Genomic DNA, 22,047 nt, shown 5'->3' with positions numbered 1-22,047 from the left:
CGTCAGGTGGAACAACACCTGAGTCAAGAGGCTGCTGAGCACCTGTCCTCCACCGTGGCCAGCGACGGGAGTGCTCATGTGACCCTGGGCACTTAACTCAGGTTACAGCGTAATGGTGCTAAGGAAGCTGTACAGTAGAGTTCCTACGATCCGGGGCTTTGGCTCTGGAGTCAAGGCCCCCAGCTCTGCCGCTTATAAGCTGTGTGACCTTGGGGAGTCACCAACTTCTCTGTGCTTCAGTGTCCTTATGTGTAAAGCAGAGGATAAAACAGGTACTTAATTCACTGGAATGTTGTGAAGATGAAACATGGTAGGCCTTACAAAGTGATTAACAGTGGTTGGCACAGGAAATGTGCTCAGCGAGCACTAATGTTACCCTTACTTTTACTGCTTTTTCCCTTTGGTTCATTGCTCTCCTCTTTGATCTGCAGGTGGCAGCCTTGGCTATCGCAAGTGGTAATGGCTTGTTACTCAAAGGAGGGAAGGAGGCCTCACACAGCAACCGGATTCTTCACCTCCTGACCCAGGAGGCCCTCTCAATCCATGGAATCAAGGAGGCCGTACAGCTGGTAGGTCCCTGGGAATGAGCCAGGTCAGGCCCAGAGGGCCAGGTCAGGTCTTTGGGTGTTTGAAGCAAAGCTTAGGCCACATAAGGCCAAGCCAGTGCAGACAGGTTTGATTGGAGGAGCATCAGGTCCAGTGTGCCGGTGACATTAGACAATGGCAGGGCTGCCTTGACCCAGAAGGGTCTTGAGTGGCTCAGCTGTCTCATACAGCTGTGTCCTGGTACCGCTGATTTACAAGAATGCCTGTTAGCCCTTCATTCTTAAGGTCACAGGCAGCAGGAATACCAGACCCAGACTATGAGTGAGGCCTGGGTTCTGCTCACTGGTAGTGATTTAGGCCAAGTCAGACAGATACATTTTATGAAGGTTTGTCGGAAACCGTCATGCAGCTTGTAAGTATGAGGTCATGCTGTTAACACTATTATTATTATGGTCATTATTTTAACCATTGTGTCACTCTCCTCAACCGTCCAGTGGAGGTTTTGAAGTACTAGGTAGTTTTATTGAGTACCTACTGTGGGCAAGGCACTTTCATTCCATTATCTCATTTAATCCTCACAACAACCTTGTGAGAAAAATTATTAGGTCCATTTTATAGATGGAAGAAAAATAGGCTCATTGGTAAAATAACTTAGCCAGAATCACCCAGAATTTATATTTTGACCTAGGTTGACTCCAGATCCTTCTCTTTTTCCCTTGAGGCCCACTCACTCCAACATTCCAGGATTCCGTTGGCTGCTAGGAGGATGTCTACAAACCTGCCTCGTTACATGCTCTCTGACAAGAAGCTGGGTTATTCTTACAGCAACATAGTGGGTAGAAAGAGCACAGGCTGTAGGGGCTCCAATCCCAGCTGCTCCATACCCTAGTTTAATTCGACAGATTTCCTCCTCTCCTCCTTCTTATTGATGTATAACATACATAAAGTACCCTAATCACATGTGAACAGCTCTGTAATTGTGTCCGCTTATATACACGCATATAACCCCCCCCCGCATCAAGATACAGACTATTTCCAGTACCCCAAAGTCTCCCTTGTGCCCTTCCCCATCAGTAGGCCCCACCCCACCACCAGGAAACCACTATCTTTTTACTTTCTTCACATTCAATTTCTTTTGCCTATTCTTGAACTTCATATTAGTGAAATAATACAAAATGCACTCTTTTATCTGTATTTCTTTTGTTCAGGTATTTCTTTCTCATGTCCATGAGATTCATCCTCATTGTTGCATCTAGCAGTACTTTTCCCTTTTTGATTGCTGTGTAGTATTCCATTTATATGCACGTACTACAGCTTATCCTTTCTTCTGTCGATGAACATTTGGGTTATTTCTGGTTTGGTGCAATGCAGATTAAAGTTGCCATGAACCTTCTTGTACATGTGTGTATATTTGTACTTCTCTTGTGAGTAACATGTCCATATGGGGGAAAATTAAAAATCCAGAGGAAGGAAAAAATGCCCATAATCTCAGAGTTCTAACACAAGCACTTTAGTCACTCCAGCCAGCATCGCAGGGTAGAGGTTGTCAGCAGGAGTCGTGGAGAACCGTGACTCCCTAGCAAGACCAACATGTCATTAGGCTGTGATTAGAGAGCCAACGGAGCAGCCACTTCCTTTTGTGATCTTCATAGCCTGGCATACTCTGTACCTCCTCGACCTTCCAGGGATAGCACGTTGTACCTCTTCTAGCATCTTAGAAGTGTCTGTCCTGTGTTATGGGTAGTCATAGGGTAGTCCTGGCTTCCCTATCAGACTCTGAGTTCTTTGAGGGCAGGGACCCTGTCATGTTTTGTAATGCGGAGCACAGGGCCTAATGTGTAGAGTTTGATAAGCATTTGCTGGACAGCTTTCAATTCCCATGATCAGGAACTTAATCTTGTTTTTGTTTTTAATATTTATTTATTTTCCTTTTGTTTTGTTTTTTGGCTGTGTCGCGTCTTAGTTGTGGCACATGGGATCTTTGCTGAGACATGCGGGATCTTTTCATTATGGCACGCGGTCTGCTCGGGTTTCTCTCTAGTTGCAGCACGCGGGCTTCTCTCTAGTTGTGGCGTGCAGATTTTCTCTCTGTAGTTGTGGCACGTGGGCTCCAGGGCACTTGAGCTCTGTAGTTTGTGGCACACGGGCTCTCTTGTTGAGGTGCGTGAGCTCAACAGTTGGGGCACACGGGCTTAGTTGCCCCGTGCCATGGGGGATCTTAGTTCCCTGACCAGGGATCAAACCCACATCCCCTGCATTGGAAGGCAGATTCTTTACCACTGGACCACCAGGGATGTTCCTTAATCTTGTTTTTGGAATAAGTTTTCAGAGCATCAGACTTAGTTCTCAGGAGATACAGACATTTATCTGTGAAAGGGATGCTGCTACTTCCAAAGATGTCATCTTTACCTTTTATTCTCTGCCTTTTCAGGTGAATACCAGAGAAGAAGTGGAAGATCTTTGCCGCCTAGACAAAATGATAGATCTAATCATTCCACGCGGCTCCTCTCAGCTGGTCAGAAACATCCAGAAAGCTGCTAAGGGCATTCCAGTGATGGGGCACAGTGAAGGCATCTGCCACATGTACGTGGACTCAGAGGCCAGTGTCGACAAGGTCACCAGACTAGGTGAGCTCAGTGGTGTCCCGTTTTATGCGGGCAAAATACTTGTCGTGTCCTCGGTGGCTCAGGATCACGTTAATAGAAACCATTTTTTGTCCTCCTCTTTCAGTTAGAGACTCTAAATGCGAATATCCAGCCGCCTGTAATGCTTTAGAGACTCTGTTAATCCACCGAGATCTGCTGAGAACACCATTATTTGACCAGATCATTGACATGCTGAGAGTGGAACAGGTAGGACAAGTCCATCACTTCCTGTCTTCCCTCCCGAGATTTAGAAGCTGTGGGATCAGACTGGGAGCAGCTGCCATACCATTTAAGGAAGTGTGAGAAGCAATATTTTTGAGCATCTGCCATATACAAAGTTCTGTGCTGAGTACACAGTGAGTAAGACATGCCTTTGCCGCTGACAGTCTAGTGGATGGAAGAAACTTATACACAAATAGCTTCATTCCAAAGTGGTGTGTGTTCAGTGCTAAGAGGGTTCAAAGATAAAGCAGGTCACATGGCAGCCCACTGAATGGACTCTTTCCTGCCACCTCTTATTCAGGCGGCATACCGTTTATGTTTCTGAACACACATTCTTGTTTGGATTTGATTTGAAAAGATTGTGCAGAAATGTTTTCAAACCAAAGATTTATATATAGCTGCTCCTCCACAGATGTCTTCAATTACCAATATTAATACAGCTTATTAATACAGTGATATTTGGGAGTGAGCAGTTTGTATAATGTCCTCTCTGGATTATTTTCTTACCATGTCATTAAGATTATAAACCACCAGTGCCAGTAAGTTTCGAGTATAAATGTATGCTCCATCCTAAATTCCTGATTGCAAGAAAGATAGATGTTCTCCAGGTGAAACTGGACAATCTTAAATTTTCTGTCAGGATGCATTTTAAGCTTCAATATCTGATGTCAGAATTATGTAAACTAGCACAGCAGTAGAGAAAGTGACTGCTGGTCTTCGTTGCTTTGACCCTGAGCATGTGTCTCTTCCCTTCCATCCTTTTGCTGAAAAGGAAGACTTCAGTCAGCTTATAAATGTGGCATGGTCCCAGTTTGGAAAATGAAAATAAATGTACCCCACAAATTATAAGGGAGTTAGATCACGTGATCACTTATGTTTGGGGCCTGACCTTCCACTGGTGGCCTGTTTGAGTGCTAACGTATGCCAGGCAGCACACTGGCCTGGACTGGACAGGAGGAAAGCTCTCCTGTATCCAGGAATGAAGCCCCCAGTTCTGATTCAGACAAACCCACAACATCCTCAGTCATCCTCAGCATTGCCTTGAAATCCCTCAAGTCAGAATGAGCCAGTATGTGTACTTCAGCACCTTGTAGTGCAGGAAGTACGCCAGAGGACGACTTGCACACGGGTGGGGTTCCAGCCCCTGGGGAACATGGTTGGACCCCAGGCCTGGAGGAAGTGTGGTCCCAGATAGGAAACCATTCAAGACCTTGGGAGCAACGAGGACATGACAAATGTGGTTTGTTGTGACTTGAGCCAAGTCAAGAGCTTGGCCCTAAAGAATCAAGGCGTGAACGCTGCCCTGGGAAGGTCTCGGAGAACAAGGCCTGAGTGGGATCACACTGTGACTGGAGTCCCCAATGACCAGCCTCAGCATCCTTAAATTCCTCTAGCCAGAAGCAGGGTTAGCCCCAGAATCTGGACCTGAGCTGAACCTGGAAATGGGGCCAGACTGACAAAGTCAGAAATCTAACGACTAACCACAGTTTGAAGTGGTTTCCAACCAAGTACTGTTTTCCTCTAAAGCACGCCTAGGACTTCTCCAGGGCAGAGGGAGTAGAAGTGTGTTTGTGGCATCTCCCTCTTTCCGTCTGAGTCCAATGCCTAAGTCCCACATGCTAAGAATGGGATTTTTCTCGTCACGTGTTCGTTTTAGTAAAATGCCAGCAGTCAAGGGCTTATGTCAGTAGCCCATTAAATGCCTTGCACATTCTTCACATTCAGAGGCTTCCTGCTGAAATCCCTGCTCCAGTTTTACTGGGGGCCCATTGCTGACAGGTGGCCGTCAGCATTTCCCAAAGCAGAGCATCCTGGAGGGTGGAAGGCTGCCTCTAAAAGGAAGCAGGGACTAGTTTAGTTTCCAGGCCCCAGGAGGCCTGGACTCATCATCTTCAGGCTCATCTTGCTGTTGGATCCCAGAGGGAGGAGCGTGCGCTTGCCTCTTTCTGCTGTGTTTATGTTGTTGCCCCGGACTTCCTCTGTCCCAGGTGAAGATTCACGCAGGCCCCAAGTTCGCCTCCTATCTGACCTTCAGCCCCTCCGAAGTGAAGTCCCTCCGAACTGAGTACGGGGACCTGGAACTGTGCATTGAAGTGGTGGACAGTGTGCAGGAGGCCATCGACCACATCCACAAGTATGGCAGCTCCCACACGGACGTCATCGTCACAGAGAATGGTAAGTGTGCAGGGGCTGCAGCACACGGGGTCTGCGTTTTCTGCCTTGATCTCCAAGCTGACCCTGCTCCTCTCAGCCCCTCTTAGCCTGCAGGAGAACGTAATCTCAGTGGACTGATAACAATGCCTGGCGTGGGCGGCACTCGCTGGTTTGCTGAGTGCTTTTACATCTGTTACCTCGCTGTGTTGTCACAGTGGCCCCGAGGGAAGAGGCAGGGAAGAGGTGATTCGCTCCACTTTATACGTGGCTCACTCTGTCTCAGAGGCGTTACCATTTAATCCATGCAGCAGTCTTTCCCGGTTGCTGGAATAAACCCATTTTACAGCTGAGGAAATCAAGGTTCAGGAGGTTAAGCGCAGAACCAACTAGTTTAGGGCAAAACCAACTCTCCACAGTCACTCATTCCCTCCACAGGTGAGCCTGGGTGTCAGGCACTGGAGGCCCTATGGTAAAGGATGCCAGCATGGCCCCCTCAGGGAACTTGCAGTCAGTTTACTGGGGAATCACAGCACCACCAGTGAAAACAGTTAATACTTGAGCACTTGCCATCTGCTAGGCTCTGGGATGAGTGCTCCATGCTGTTGGTTCATTTTATCCTCTCTGCAAGCCTGGGAGCTGGGTAATACTGTCAGTCTCCATTGTACTCAGGCACAGAGAGGTTCAGAAGCCTGTCCACAGTCACCCAGCTGGTGGGTGTGGAGTTTGAGTTGAGACTTTGGCATTTGACTCAGAGCCTATAAACAGATAGTGTAGACAGGCCATTGCAGCACTGAGGGTATGTCTGCAGGGAGATCTGGATTCCAACCCAGTCTTTCCCAGGTACCTACTCCTTCAACAACAGGACTGATGAAGCTGGTTTGCTTTCACAAGTCTGCATGTTTAATACGTGGGGAAGCACCTCAGGGGCCTGGGCCCTGCCCCAGTCAGGCCCTGTTGAGTGGCTGGAAGCAGGGATGTTCTCCCTGGGCCATCCTAACTCAATTTCTTCCCTTTATGCTGCAGAGAAGACAGCAGAGTTCTTCCTCCAGCACGTGGATAGTGCCTGTGTGTTCTGGAACGCCAGCACTCGCTTCTCTGATGGCTACCGCTTCGGACTGGGTAAGAAAGAGTCTGGTCGGGGAGAAAGGAGTCCCTTGTGAATCACTGTGTGGCCCCGAGGAGCATGGTGAGGGTGGAGGAGACACCTGGCCTTTACAGTCACGTGCATGAGCAAGATGATGCAGACATACCGAGGGAAGGTGGGTTTATGAGAGAGAATGATAACAGCTACCATGAACTGGTAGAAGTCCTGTGTTCTAGGCATTTCACATGCTAAGAAGGTAGGTACTTGTATTTCCTTTTTCATAGATGAGGATACTGAGATTCAAAGAAATGAAGTAACTTGCCCAAAGTCATGCAGCTGGTGTTCAGACCCAGACTTCCGTGAGTCCAGAGCCTGGACTCTGCCACGTACAGCAGACCACAGTGTGTCTGCATGCATGGATTATGACAGGTGTGCATGCCAAGGTCCCGTGGGAGCACTGCCGCTGCAGACTTACTCCTTCAGAGGGACGCAGCCAGGTTGCCTCAGAGCTAGGAATCCACCCTGAGGACAGGACAAAAGAAGGTGTTAGTACCTATGCTGGGCTGAAGTATGAGCATCAGAAACAAACAGGTAAGTCCAGAGGTGCAAGGTTGACTTCTAATGCAGACTTTGAAATAAAAAGCTTCACAAAGGCACCCTCCCCACTTCCATCATTAGTAATAAATTCTCCATCCCCCAGTAGTATAAGGAGTTCTCAGACAGTCGCTGGTTTTCAGGGGTACCATTTTACAAAGCTCCAATAAGGCATTTGTGGCACATCTGAGAATTATTTCAACGACTTAAAACATTTTAATCCCTCTGAACGTTTGAATAGAGAACTGCCTAGAGAAATAGTTCTCACTGAATTGTTAAAGGTTATTAAAGGGAATTTTGCTGTTATTCTTAGTCATGGGACTCTTTATTTTTAGTTCCCTGTTTCTGTTGTGTTGGGGTTTGATTATCACATCACTTGCACTGATCTTTGTATTCCATGTTCTTGAAGAAGAAATAGCACACTTGTAAGGGCTGAGGTGCCCAGCTTTCAAGTGAAAGTCCAAGATGGCGGAGGAGCAAAGACCACTCCATTGTCTTTCCATCAGCCGCTCCGAGCAAAAGCTCAGACTCTGGTTGGGTTAAGTTCCTGTGAAATGCATGAATAACAGTAACAGATAGTATTTATTGAGCATTTACTATATTTCCGGCACCGTGCTAAGTGCATCACATGCATTATCTCACTTAGATCTACATTATGGATTCTATTATTTTCTTCCTTTTCCAAAAGAAAAACCTGAAGCAAGAGATGGTTAGGTAACCTGCCCAAAGTCATGTGATCTCTACGCTATTAACCCAGAATTTGAAGCCAGTGGTCACCATCTCCTTGCCGACCACTGCCCCAGGCACCTCTGCATTCGGGTCCTCACTTGCTCCTCTCTGCCTGCAGCGGCTCTCCACTGCTGTCCCCTGGCCGGCTCCTTCTCATTCAGGTTTCAGCCAAAGGCACCTGCTCGGGGAGGCTCCCACTGACCACCCTATCCAGGGTGCTGCCGCCCTGCCACACAGTCTCTGTCCCAGCACCCTTTGCTGCACCCCATCACCACATGGAATTATTTGTTGAACTGTTCTTTGGCTGCCTTGCCCACAAGAATACAAGCTCCATGAATTACATCAGTTGTTTACCACTTCATCCCCGGGTCCCAGCCCAGTGCCTGCTCAGTGAAGTTGTGATGAGCAAAGGAGCCCTGCCTCAACTGCACACGGTGCAGAACACCAAGCCAGACCTGGGAAGAGCCCCGGTGCCTCACATCTGAGGCTGGAGCAGGAGGGAGGAAAATGAAAAGCTCTCTTTGGTGTAGTCAGCAGCCATCTCATGAGCACCTAGGAGCTAGGCGTTCTAGGGAATACCTAGAACATGTCCCTTACCATCTAGGGTTTAAAGGATACTCGGGGAGATGAAACCTCTCTACACTGTCGTACACCAGAAACAATACCCAGATGTCAGATGATGGTACGCAATCCAGACACGACAGATATCGGAGACAGCACTTGTAGTATTGTCAAAATGGATTGGGGATAAAATACAAAGGAGAGGCCCACGGTCAGGCCCCTTCTTCTTTTCTTAAAGAAGGGGCCTGACCGTGACTCACAGCAACCAGAGAACATGTTTATGGGGACAGTGGAAGTCAGGCTAGCCCAGGGAGGATGGGTCAGGAGAGGGCAGAGAGAGGGGGCCAAGTGAGGAGAAGGAAGAGATGCAGGCCTGGCGGGTGGTCAGGAAGCAGAGGCTGGGAAAGCCACACCCTCATCCGTGCTTTTCCACAGGAGCTGAAGTGGGGATCAGTACATCTCGAATCCACGCCCGGGGACCCGTGGGACTGGAGGGACTGCTTACTACCAAGTGGCTGCTGCGAGGCCAGGACCACGTGGTCTCGGACTTCTCAGAGCATGGAAGTTTAAAGTACCTTCACGAGAACCTCCCTGTTCCTCAGAGAAGCACCAACTGAAAGCATTCAGAGGAGAGCCGGGCATGTTCCAAGCGGTCTTCACAGTTAAACTCACCTTAAGCCTCTCGGGGTGAACCAGGTCTTTTCTCCCACCTCCTGGAAGGGCCTGCCTGTTGGAAAGTGCCCCTCAGCATTTACTGGGCCGTGTGGCAACATCAGCCTGGACTAAGAACTCTCATTCCCGCTCACCCTTTTCTTTCTTTTTAAGGTAGAAAATAATTGCTCTGGATAGGGATTTTGCTTAATTGCTAGAGGGGGACTTTGCTTCACATAGTGCAGTTCCCTTCAGTGGTAGAAACAGAAAGGTGCGGTTTCCCCACATAAAAGGCAATGGAAAAATCATGGTCGCTTTTTACCTTTTATCACCTCAATGAGGTAGAGTCTCCCTTGGTATGTGGTTGTTATAAGAGCCAGTCGTACCTGGTATGTGGTTGTTATAAGAGCCAGTCGTACCTGATAAGTCTCCACATTTCCTTTCTTTCACTCTCTTAGTCGTCTTCAAAAAGGAAAGATTTGGAATTTAGAGAGAGGCAGCCCTTTTTAGCATTCTCATTAGAAACAATCACAAAAATAGACTGAATCATCTGCACTAGGAAGATTGACCTTTTGTATTTATTTGTGGAGTAAATATAAACAAGCATTCCAGATGCTGTAAGCCTCTGAATCCAGGAGCTTGGCACTACCTGTGACATGGTTAGAACCTGGAGCTGCAGACAGGAGGCACAAGTTTCAGGATGAAGGACCTACAGCCATTGTGCTTGAAATTTTTATATGAATTATTTTGTCATCCTATCCTCTCCCTCCAAAACAAAAATTAGAGGATTATTTTAATACTTTGGATTCTTGCCTCCTTTTTGAGAAATAAAGTTCTTATGAGAAGCCTGTGTGCATGATTTAAGCTTTCTCCGTCACTTGTTGTTACCCTCTTCCTCTTCCCTCCCTTGTGGCCCTCACACCCCACTGTTACACAGTCTCTTCTCTGGAAGTTGGTTGGGGACAGAGGCCATCTGCCTCAGCAGTGTCAGTGGAAGCAGCACAGGCAGATCCCCGGGGAGGAACTCAGGCTGAGAGAGAGGAAAGGAACACATGATATGAGGCCCCAGGAGCTTAGGGACTAAAAACACGGTGATGGTCTGAAGTTCATGGGTGTGACTGACGTGAGCGTGCTGTCCTTGTGCCATGTCCACACGGCATCCACGTGGATTGTTCTGCCCGTCACGTTGCCTCAGGATCGCCTGCTTCAGTGACGGCCCTAAGCCCTCCCTGCCTCCCTCCATCCTGTTCTTCAGGTCCTTGGTGCCTGACAGTCTGCAGTTGAAAGATTTCTTGTCTCATGGGGGCCCTCCCAAAGAAATAAGTACTGACTTACATGTTTCTTTTTATCCTCTGAGGAGGTTTTATGAGCACAAGAATTACGGTGTCATGTGGGGAACATGTTCCCGGCTGGCTCCAGGCTGCACCTCTCTTCCAGACCCTTACATGGCCGGCCACGTTACCCTGCCCACCCCGCCCTCTGAGTGGGGAGTTCTGGCATAGCTTGCCTGAAAAGGCAATAAACAAAGTCCTGCCTGAAACTCTATGGCAAATACCACAATCGGCTCCCAACCACACAACAAACGCCCCTGGAATCGAAAATAGAAAGTGACCCAAGAAGGCCAAGCCCTTGGGGAAGACTCCACTGAGGAGGCAGACCTGGAGCTGGGCCCTGAGAAAGACAAGTTGTAGGGTAAGGAGAGGCGAGAGCATTCAGGCAGGGGACTGGGGAAGCAAAAGCCAGAGGTGGGGATGAAATGCAGGTCTGGGGAGCAGTGAATATACCAGCTTGGGGCTGAAGTTCATGTGGGTAAACAGGAAGGTAGTACATCCAAGACAGCTGGGAGACAACCTCTGCCTGAGCCACCCTTCTTAGGGCGTGGGATGGGGTGAGTTTAGTGCAGAAAATGCAGCTAAAGCTCTGTCATCCAACAAGTCCATTCTCCCTTATGCAGGCACCTCAGTCCTTAGTCCATTTCTGCAGAGAGTGTGGGCCATCAGTCTCCGTTTTTCCACCAAAAGCAGAGAGATTCCCAAAAGAAGGCCAGGAGGCAGCCGTAGCTTCACAGGGACCCCCACCCAGGCCGTCTTCCAGTATGTGGCTTGTCCTAACTATAGGAAGCTGGCTTTTTATTTTGAAATCCCTTCTGTGGTCCTGCCCTGCTACTTCCCTTTCTTGGCCACCAACTCCTGGCAGCACCGGGTGTGAACCAACCAATCCTGAAACTCCCACCTCCCCACCGAGGGGGAAAAAAAGCCCTCAACAAATGTTTTTATTCATCAAGCCAAGTTTACTTGGGTTTAGATTTTCTGTTACTTAGAAATAAAGATGGTAATAATTATAAAGGTAAATATAATAGTGATAAAATTAATGTCTGAATGATTCAGTATATTCATATATTATGGGGGCATTTACAGAATTATTCATATGGGAGGAAAATTGGGCAGCCAAGGACTGGATTATAGTAGGTGTTATTTGTCTGCTCTATATCCTTTATTTTATGAAACCATCTCTTCCCATTTTGCAGTAACCCAGCTCAGTCTCTGTGACTTGGGGCGGGGGGGTGTTCATCTCCCTCTGATAAGCCACCTAGTAAGCCTGTCTTTGGATTCCCCACTGTCTAGCGAGGAGCAGTGCACAGGTGCTCACCGACCACCTGGTGACATGGACTACCTGGGCAGAGTTATGGAGGTGGAAGTGGGACTTCTCTGAGATCCGTGGACCATTCGGGACACTGGTGGGAGGGTGGCAGCCTAAAATGGTCATATGTCTTTGCTGACCCCAACTCATTTCCTAGTAACTGAGCAGCGTCATCATTCTCGCCTAGCCGTGCACGAAACATGCCTTGGAGTCTGTTGGAGTGGAAGGTGGGTTAATGTTACAGTGTTTTTTCTGCTGGTGCTTCTGGCAAAAATCAGTGAAGACCTTTAAACCATTCTTTTGGCAGCACTCCCCCTCCCCCTTTAGTGAGGATGAGTTGTAAAACTTCATTCAGTATTCAGGCAGTACCTATTATGTGCCATGTGCTGGGAATAAGAGACATTATCCCCCCCCACCCCCGCCAACGGTTCAAAGCTTAACCTGAGCATTACTGCTCTATCCCCAGATAATTATTCTTCTTAACTCCCAGTCTCTACCACCTATTTTACCCCTATTCCTAGGAGAAACCCTTTGGCCAATAAGAAGACACCAGACTAGACAGATCTCCAGACAGGAGGGGACGCGGGTTCACTACCACCTCAGGAAAAAACAACTCGCTGTGGATTCCACCTGGCCCTAAGATTCTTCTAACACTAGAGGGCGGTCAGGCCCCACCGACCTAAGGAGGTCGGTCCAAGTCTGAATGCGCTCCATGTGCCAGCATCCTCAGCCTGTCCACCTGGAGATGAAGTGCTGGCGCAGTGAAATAACTTCCAGAGATCCATTTACTCAGAAGGTAAGAACATAGGCTTGTTTTGGATAAGAGGCAGATGAGAGTTTGGATCTTGATTCCACCACCTGCTAGCTGTCTGAGCTGGGGAAAGTGTCTTAACATCTCAGAACTTTGATAAACTTATCCATAAGTGGGTTTTGTGAAATTATATATAAGACACTCAGCACAATATCCAGCTTATGGTAAATCTTCAATAACTGTTAGCTGCACTGTTTATTTTGTTCTGAAGAATAGCTTTCACTTAGTGCTGTACATTGCTATTTTATTTGAAGTCCAAACATCTCTTCCTAGGAAATGAGGTGGGGACACTCTTAGGAGATAATCTACTATGTACCAGGCACTATAGCAAGAGCCTTACAGATGATGCCACAGCAATCTGAATGAATTATCTCTATTTTATAGGCACAGAAAGTAAGGATCAGAGAGGTTGAATAAATTCCCAGGTCACCCAGTTACAAAGTGGCAGAACCTAGATTAGAAACAGATAACTAGACTTCAAAGCTCTTAACCACCACAGCAGGCTGTAGCAGTAGTGTTTTCCCAGAAGTTCCTGCATCTTAGCCCAAGGCAAGTTGTAAGGCAGAAGAAGGAGGTTGCCATAGCTACTAACTAGACCCCTTTTCAAGTAATCAGATCCCAGGTCTGCTCCAGTTTTGCAAGAGGAGATGCTTGTCTGGAAACTCTCCTCAACACCTGCCCCTGGAGGGAGCCGACTGCACCTGAATTATTTACAGAGTCCCTAGACATTTGATATAATGAGCAGGTGTGGATGCTTCTCCGACTTTCCCCCAAACATGCCTTTACTGACCCCCTTCCCCTCCCCCTAGTTGCCTATGAGGAAAAAGAAGCATCAGCCTTCCCACATTGTATGTGTGTCTACCTCCTTCATTCTCCATTCCAAAAATTATCTGTAAGAAGTGAACCATTTTCCTTGCAAATCTCAAAATAATGTTGGTTTGAGTTGAAATTGATGGTGTAAATAGGACCCTAGCTAGTAAATGGATAAATTTTTCTACTGATACACAGTTCCTTTTCCTCTATCCTAAGGTTATACAAGTCAAACCTAAAGACTGAGTTTGTCAAAAATATTCATTCTATGGATTTCAGTTACATAAAGGAAAAAGAAACTATGCTTAGAAAAAAGACTAGAAGGAAATATAAATGTAAAGGTGGCACTTGGCCTATAGTTTTTATACCACAGTAGCATATGGAGTAACAAAATGGCACTTATTAATAAATTCAGTGATGAGCGTCATGAGTTTTCTAGGGTCTGTTCCCCACCCACATCTTCATGTGAGTGCTCACATGCACCCCTTGCCTGGACAATCCATCTGTCGCTTCCCTTCTCTCCCTTCCTATTCATAGGCCAGTAGTGGGGTAACTGTGCAGCCTGAAATTGTCCTGGTAAAGAATTGCTTCCAAAAAAAAAAAAAAAAAAAAAAGAATTGCTTCCAGGTCTCTTCCTCATTCTCTCTATCTAGTCTGTGAGTCTCTGTTGTTTCAGCATCTTTTGTAGTACCCCAATTAGATTTTCATGTGAAATCAAACTGAATCCATTGAATCTTAATAGTATTTTAGGTATATGTCTCTTTACAGTGAACTACTGGAAAACAATTAGCCATTAAAAACCTTGTTTGTAAAGAATATTGATTGACATGGAGAAGAGGCTCACTACAAAATGTTGAAGAAAAAACTTGGCTTTACCTCTATCCGTGGTTCCTCCATATCCACAGATTCAACCAGCCATGGACTGTGTAGTACTGTAGTATTTACTGTTGAAAAACATCTGTGTATAAGTAGACCTGCACAGTTCAAATCTGCATTGTTCAGAGGTCAACTGTAGTTATTCTGGGTCCAGGACAGTAGGACTTCAGCCATATCTGTAATATTTTATCTTCCTTGAAAAAATATTTGAAGCACATATGGCAAAGTTTTAAGATTTGGTCTTGATGGTGGGGGCAGGGATGTCTGTTATATTACTTTCTCTGTTTGAATTCTTTCATAATTAGAAAACAACAGTGAAAAGATATTTATTGTTCATATTGACATCTTAACCAAGTTATTTTTGATCGAATTTTCTTGTATCCCTGTTATTATGCTTGGAATAATGTAGGTAAATAATAAGTATTTTCTTTTTGAAAAGAAAAAGAAAATAAGAAAAAACTTGGCTTTAAAGAGGTTAGTTAAAATTTCCCAATTATAATATATATATATTTGGTTAGGAAGAAGACTGGAAGAAAATGTATCAAAATATTATGAGTGATTCTTTTTTATTTTTATTGAAATATAGTTGATTTACAATGTTATATTAGTTTCAGGTATATAGCAAAGTGATTCAGTTATATATATATTTATATATATATGTGTGTGTGTGTGTATACATATATATATATATATATATACACATACATACACACACATATATATATTCTTTTTTAGGTTATTTTCCATTATAGGTTATTAAAAGATATTGAGTATATAGTTCCCTGTGCCATACAGTAGGTCCTTGTTGGTTATCTATTTTATGTATTGTAGTGTGTATATTTTAATCCCAAACTCCTAATTTATCCCTCCCGCATCTTTTCTCCTTTGGTAACCGTAAGTCTGTGTTCTATGTCTGTGAGTCTATTTCTGTTTTGTAAATAAGTTCATTTGTGTCAGATTTTAGATTCCACATATAAGCAATATCATATGATATTTGTCTTTCTCTATCTGACTTACTTCACTTAGTATGATAATCTCCAGGTCCATCCATGTTGCTGCAAATAGCATTATTTCATTCTTTTTTATGGATGAGTAATATTCCACTGTGTATATATACACCACATCTTCTTTATCCATTCATCTGTTGATGGACATTTAGGTTGCTTCCATATCTTGGCTATTGTAAACAGTGCTGCTATGAACATTGTTGGGAGGGGGAGTGTGTGCATGGATCTTTTCAAATTAGAGTTTTCTCTGGATATATGCCCAGGAATGGGATTGCTGGATCATATGGTAACTTTATTTTTAGTTTTTTAAGGAACCTCCATACTGTTCTCCATAGTGACTGTACCAATTTACATCCCCACCAGCAGTGTAGGAGGGTTCCTTTTCTCCACACCCTCTATTGTGAGCAATTCTTACTGAGTAGTGGGATTAATAGTGAGTTTTACTCACCATTATACTTTTCTGTTTTCCAAAGTTTCTTTTTTACTACTTGAAATATTTTTTGAATATTTTTCTTGTTTTCATAGCTACTAATATTTATTCCTGAGGGAAATTAGTGGTATGATGGTGAAAATAAAATTTGTGATAACAATCTTTTAAATCTAGAGAGGCTTATTTTTCCATTTCATCCCCCTTTGCAGTCTGTCTTGCAGAGAAGAAATCAAGGCTCAGGGGGCTAAGTCCTGGAACCGGGCCTCTGCCCTGTAGGGGGATTGTGGCCTCAGGGGAGACACTGGACTCGTCAGCTCTAGGGCGCCTCCAACCCGTGGCTCCCAGTGCGTCTGCGCTGTGTTGCTGCTCGGGTTTCACCCCCGTGCTTACAGCCCTCCCAAAGCCAGGGAACGTCAGAAAGCCATAAAGTGTTTCTGCTCCAGGTCCTTCACTGAACTCGAGTTTTCCTTCTCTAACGCACAAATAAGGCTACATCTCTGACTCTGCGCTGCCAGATTCTGTTTCAATGCATACAATTAGATGGTAAATAATTCAAGAGAACGGAAACTGGCAAAGCGGTGTGTGATGTCCAAATAGCTATCTTGTTTACCCTCTGGTGTAAACTTCAGGCTCATCAGCGAGTCGGAGCCCCAGGAGTAGGTAAAATGTGCAAACACGGGAATCCACCTCTTTCCATTCCCTCCCATCTTTGAATGTTGTTGAGGATAAGAATGCAGTTGCCCAGTTTGATTAAAGTAAAACAGCGTGGCTTTGGCAGACAGATTTGGCTGACTTCTTAGGTAAGTCTGAAGTTCCTCCCATGGTGAGTTGGGTGTCCAGAATCTAAAAGCATCCTCTTCTCCTTGTAGTGAGGATTCGTGATCCAAAGCTGAGGTCTCAGCAATATTGTCATGCATCCTCCCTCTCTTCCTTCTGTGCAGTGAGGGAGATAACCTTTCACCAGGCCCTTCTGAACCTGCCTGTCATTAAAGAAGCAGTCTTAGTTAAGATTCTTTGAGTTACAAGTAACATAAACCACCTCCACCTTGCCTAAGAAGAAAAGGCTAATGTGTTATATGGACACAGGGTGCCTCATAAAGCCCGAGGGCAAAAATATTAGAGCTGGCCCACCTTTCAAGAGACTGAAACTAGCTCAGGCAAAAAAGAGAAATTTGGGCCTCAGGTTAGCAAACCACAGCAAGAGCCAGTGACTGGAATCAGGGATCCCAACATCCCCTCAGCGCTCCTATGCTTCTCCTTTCTGCGTGAGGGCTGCATTTCCTCCTGCTGGAAACTGGCTTCTTTCATGAGCATGGGACATAGCCAGTGGAAGCTTCCAGGCTTATTCTCACAGCTTTGTTTCACCCACCCCACCCCCCGCCCCCGACCAACCACAAAAATAAAAAGGCTCTCGGCTCCCAGTTCCAGTGCAGAAGGACTCTAGTTGGTCTACTTGGGCCACCTGTCCCCGCTGTAGTGAAGATGTAGAGGAGGGGCCATGGCATGGTCTGGGTTGATTCAGCCGTATATACCTGCATAACCATGCCATGGTTAAATCTTGCGATAATTTCATAGGACCTCCTCTTCTGGTAGGATGTAGTATGTAGCAATAATCCAGTGTTCCTGTTGGAACTAGAAAAAACTGGATAAATTAAAAAATCATATTTTTAAAGGCACTGGAGAGGTGTAGCAGCAACAAAGACTAATGAATTAAAATTCTGGAGAGGAAAGAGCCTTTTCTAAATGAGCGGATAATCTCTGACCATTTTCTTACCTGGGTATATTTGCCAAATCAGAGCTTGACCCGGGCATAAGGTCTTTACTGGAACAAATAGAAACTGGCAGAGCTTTTGATGATCCATGTGATCTGGCATTGGAATCTAGAGGAACTCTAAACACATGGCCAGTTTTCCCCATGCAACATTTGCTGAATTCTGGGATGCAGCAGGAGAGGCTGAGCTAGAAGTGTCTCATAGCAGAGGGAAATTTCCCACAGACTTGCAGTAGGTAGGAAACAAAGTCCCGTTAGAGGGATGAGGGCTGCATCAAACATGACGGCTGTCCCCTCAAGACATTTGCTAAATTTTGAAACTGTGTGGGGCAAGAAACCAAAGAGCCTGAGCTCCTAAGAACACAATTGAATCTTGCACAGGCTCTCAGGGTTGAGAAGACAGAGACCCACCATACTGTCAATCAAAAGCTTGAGTGGCCTCCCTCCAAGGAACAAGATGACCCAAAGTTGGACTGGGACTAATACAACTACCATCCAGCCCCAGCGCAGCTGAGTCCCTGACTAGATTGAGATGATCAGTCCCTCACCCCATCCGAGAGGGACTTCCCTGGAGGTCCAGTGGTTAAGATTCCGTGCTTCCACTGCAGGGGGCGCGGGATCCATCCCTGGTCAGGGGACTAAGATCCCGCATACCGCACGGAGCAGCCAAAAAATAAAAAAAGAGAATCATCGCTGGAGGAAAATATCATCTACAACCTCTATGGTTCTTTTATATAATTATGAGACATGCAAAGAGCAGGGGAATATAACTAATAAGAGAAATAGCAGAGAATGGAAGCAGACCCACAAATGATTCTGACATTTGAGTTAGCAGACAAGGACTTTATAATAAGTATTATAAACGTGAGAGAAAATATAGAAAATGAAAAAAACACAATATATGAAAAGGTAAAGAATTTCAGCAAAATTGAAATCTATAAAAAAAGAATCAGGGCTTCCCTGGAGGTGCAGTGGTTGAGAGTCCACCTGCCGATGCAGGGGATGCAGGTTCATGTCCTGGTCCGGGAAGATCCCACATGCCACGGAGCGGCTGGACCCGTGAGCCATGGCCGCTGAGCCTGCGCGCCCAGAGCCTGTGCTCCACAACGGGAGAGGCCACAACAGTGAGAGGCCCGCATACCACAAAAAAAAAAAAAAAAAAGAGTCAAATAGACATTCTAGAACTGATAAATGCAATATCTGAAATTAAGAACTCACTAAATGAAATGCTTCCTTACCAGTTGGTAAATACCTACTGGCCCAAGCCTCCTGAGTTCCTTATCCTCCACCTCCATGGCTAACTGGCCCTCCCTGGACCATCCTGGAGTTCCCCATGATCCAACAACTAAAGAGTTCATTGCTGACCCAGCCAGGGGCTTCCAGGACCCTGCTTTACCACTGCTGCAAATATCCCTTCTGATTGGTTGGTGTCTGTGCTTTTCCATTTGTCAACTACTTTGATGTCACTCCTTGGTACTGTCATTGAAAGTCCTCACCAGAACCAAATGATTGAAGTTGGGGAGAAGGAATCCCCCAAAGGGGGCGATACCAGAATAAAAGGAAAAATGAAAGGACATAAAAAGGGATGTTTGTTCACTATGAGGCTCACTCATAGAGCCAGAAATCTGGAACCAAAGGCTGCTATTTGCTGAATTTACATTATTCTGAATTTCCTCTCCACCATGGCCAGGGAGAATGGAGTGAACTGTGGAGAGGAGACCGAAGGAGGTTGGTCTTCTCCATAGCAATGAGGTTGCTATGTTGCTTGGTCCCTGGAATCTGATTGTCTGGTAGCTCCCACACTAGTTCATCTCATGAATTGCCCAGGATAGCTGTAGAGACTTGAGTTCCTCAAAGGCAAAATAATCTGTCGAGGACTAACTGCCTTTCATAGTGTAGGGCAAGAGAGCAGGATTTAGAAACAGACCATTCTGAGTTCAGATCCCACACCTGCCATTAGCTGGTTGTTTGACATTGGGCAAGTCGCTTTGCCTCTCCTATTTGTCTCACATGCTGGTAGCAGGCACTGTTGGTTAACTGCCTAACAGTTTCCTCCCTTCTTTGCTGAAAAAGGCCTCTTTTTTTTTTTTTTTCTTCCCAGAGTGTTTCACCTCTTTTCCTCTCAACTCAGGAGTGAATCATGCTTGGTCTAGGCCCATTGTAGTAATTCTACTCCCTGGGCAATGGTTGGATTAAGCATGTGTGTATGATGACCCAGTTCTGGCCATTGAGGTGAGAGGGGTGATCAACCAGGAGATTCTTGGAAAGCTTTTCTTGTACTTAAAAAAGAGATACAAGGGGATTTCCCTGGTGGTCCAGTGGTTAAGAGTCTGCTTTCCAATGCAGGGAACATGGGTTCGATCCCTGGTCAGGGAACTAAGATCCCAAGGGCCCCTGGCCCACTAAGGCTCCGCTCCGCGACAAAGAACCTGCACATCACAAAGATAAGATCCCGTGTGCCGTAACTAAGACCCAACACAGCCAAAAATAAATAATTAAATATAAAAAATAAATAAATAAAAATTAAAAAGAGATACAAAGAAGAGACCATCCCTCTGCTAAACATTGTCATGTTCAACTGGATGCCTGGAAATTCAGCAGCTATTTTAGTCATGAGAGGTGCTAGCCTGGAGACCAAGCCAAATGAGCAAAAAGATGGAAAAAACCTGGGTCCCTGATGACATTATCAAGCCTCTGATTTAACCAATCCTGAAGCTGCCCTTGCTAGGGACTTCTTGTTACATATAAAATAACTAATTTCCTTACATTTAAGCTATTGTGAGTTTGAGATTTCGCTTATGTAGAGTCAAAATCTTCCTGATGAATTCAGGGTTGTTACTGAGGATTAGATTAAGTCATATACTTTAGGTAAAGCACTTAACATAGTTCCTGGTATAAAAAGTGCTCAAAAGAATGATAGGTATTATTTTTTTTACCATCATCATGATTATTATAATATATATAATATATATATATAATATATAATATAATCATCATTATTATTATTTTATTTCACCTTATTGCTTCAGCTCTGGTTATAGGCAGAGAAAAATAAGTCTGGGATTTAAAGTTGTGATGACAGGGATGGGAGTGTCAGAGGAAAAGAGGTGAATCCAGGTACTTTGGCTCCTCATCCAGTGGTCCTAACAATGGTTTTAGTTAAGAGTTTTTGTTTGTTGGTATGTGTGCATAAGGCAATAGAAACCGGCATAGGTTAGCTCAAACTAATATACAAAAAAATAGTTTTTTGAAGGCCAGTGAGTGTGTCACCTAAATGAAGAAAGAGATGAACAAAGAAGATTTAGACAAGGAAAGAATTAGGACAATACCAGATACCTCTGCAGCCAGCATCCATAGATCATGCCATTGATGTGACTGTTTCAGAAATGTTCAGCCTCTGCATCTCTGAGATGCAGAGTTCTCAGATGAGAGAGAGCAAGGTGTCTGCCCTGTAATTAATCAACTATAGCCAAGATGCGGGGTCATATAGATGTTACTAATTGAGGAAGGTCACCCTTTGTTATCAGGACTCTTCTGAGAGAAGGGAGAACCACGGTGAGCCCAAGATGTGTCTCATGCTCCTGCATGTTCTTCCAAAACTGCAGGTTTCCACCAACTTTAAATGAAAAGCAGAAGCCCCAAGCCAAATTCTAAGCATGCTCAATTCAGTAATGCCAAAGACAGTCTGTTTTCCATGATGACTGGGAAAGGAAGAGGAAAAATTTGGGCAAAGGACTAGACTGGACTGTGAAGTCCACATCTCCTTACTTAGGAGATACAAAAACTGACTTGGAATGTCTGAGCCAGAAGGACCAACGCTGTGCTGATATTTGCAAGAGGGCAAATATTTCCCCATGTACCATATGTCTAAATGTTTAAAAGCTATAAATCAAGCTATATCCACCGATGTCCCATGCTCCCAATCAGGTCTTTCTTTCCCCCTATAGCCCACTTCTCTGAGATGTGGAAGTTAAAGGAACCAGCTTCTCCCTAGGTTGTTCCAGCTGGATGCCAGAGTCGTATGTGGCATGGTTGTGCTGGGACAGGGCAGGGTAGAAGCTGGTCCTGGGCCCAGGACTCCTGGGTGGTGACTGGATGTACCCAATCCCAGAACAGAGTTAAGGTGGGCAGGCCACCCTTTCCCCACACCTTACTTTTCAGTTTTGGCTGCCTCCTGATACTTTAGATACCATCACAGCCAAGGAGCAGGGAGTGGGAAAGGAGGAATGAGCAGGAAGGTGGTTCCTGAGGAATGAGTTCTGTCTAGACACCCATTTGGGTTGATTTGAGGGGCCAACTGTACACTAGAGCGGGCACTCTTTCCCTGACTTCCCAGGGCAGAAGCTGTGATTCTGTCCTCTCATCCCCCACCCCTACCACACTCACGGGCAGCCTCAGCCCTCGTTCTCTGGCCTGAGAGGACCAGATGGGCCTAAACACGTCCCCTTCCTTTATGACTCGATCACTCACTTACCTTTCAGAAAACTTTCCTATGAGAGACCAAAAGAAGAAAAAA

At 45.5% G+C, this 22,047-nt stretch overlaps 1 protein-coding gene across 9 annotated transcripts in view; it reads left to right on the top strand.

Annotated features, from left to right (window-relative positions):
- The window catches only part of ALDH18A1 (aldehyde dehydrogenase 18 family member A1), a 46,641-nt gene extending 37,069 nt beyond the window's left edge, over positions 1-9,572 (top strand). For 4 of the 9 annotated variants that reach the window (XR_009535938.1, XR_009535943.1, XR_009535941.1 and 1 more), the window contains 7 exons: positions 432-569; positions 2,978-3,173; positions 3,277-3,398; positions 5,402-5,588; positions 6,591-6,686; positions 6,936-7,242; positions 7,934-9,113. Coding sequence is in view for 2 of the 9 variants with exons in the window: in XM_060125369.1 (XP_059981352.1) it covers positions 432-569; positions 2,978-3,173; positions 3,277-3,398; positions 5,402-5,588; positions 6,591-6,686; positions 8,971-9,152 (921 nt within the window). In the remaining 7 variants the exon portion in view is untranslated. Of the gene's footprint in view, positions 1-431; positions 570-2,977; positions 3,174-3,276; positions 3,399-5,401; positions 5,589-6,590; positions 6,827-6,935; positions 7,243-7,933 lie in introns of those variants that run through there. The other 5 variants (XM_060125369.1, XM_060125368.1, XR_009535939.1 and 2 more) reach the window with 4 other exon arrangements.
- Positions 9,573-22,047: the final 12,475 nt, after the last annotated feature.

The sequence above is a fragment of the Lagenorhynchus albirostris genome, chromosome 16 (genome assembly GCF_949774975.1).
Source record: "Lagenorhynchus albirostris chromosome 16, mLagAlb1.1, whole genome shotgun sequence".
NCBI lineage: Eukaryota > Metazoa > Chordata > Mammalia > Artiodactyla > Delphinidae > Lagenorhynchus > Lagenorhynchus albirostris.
This window is presented reverse-complemented; position numbering and strand designations above follow the sequence as displayed.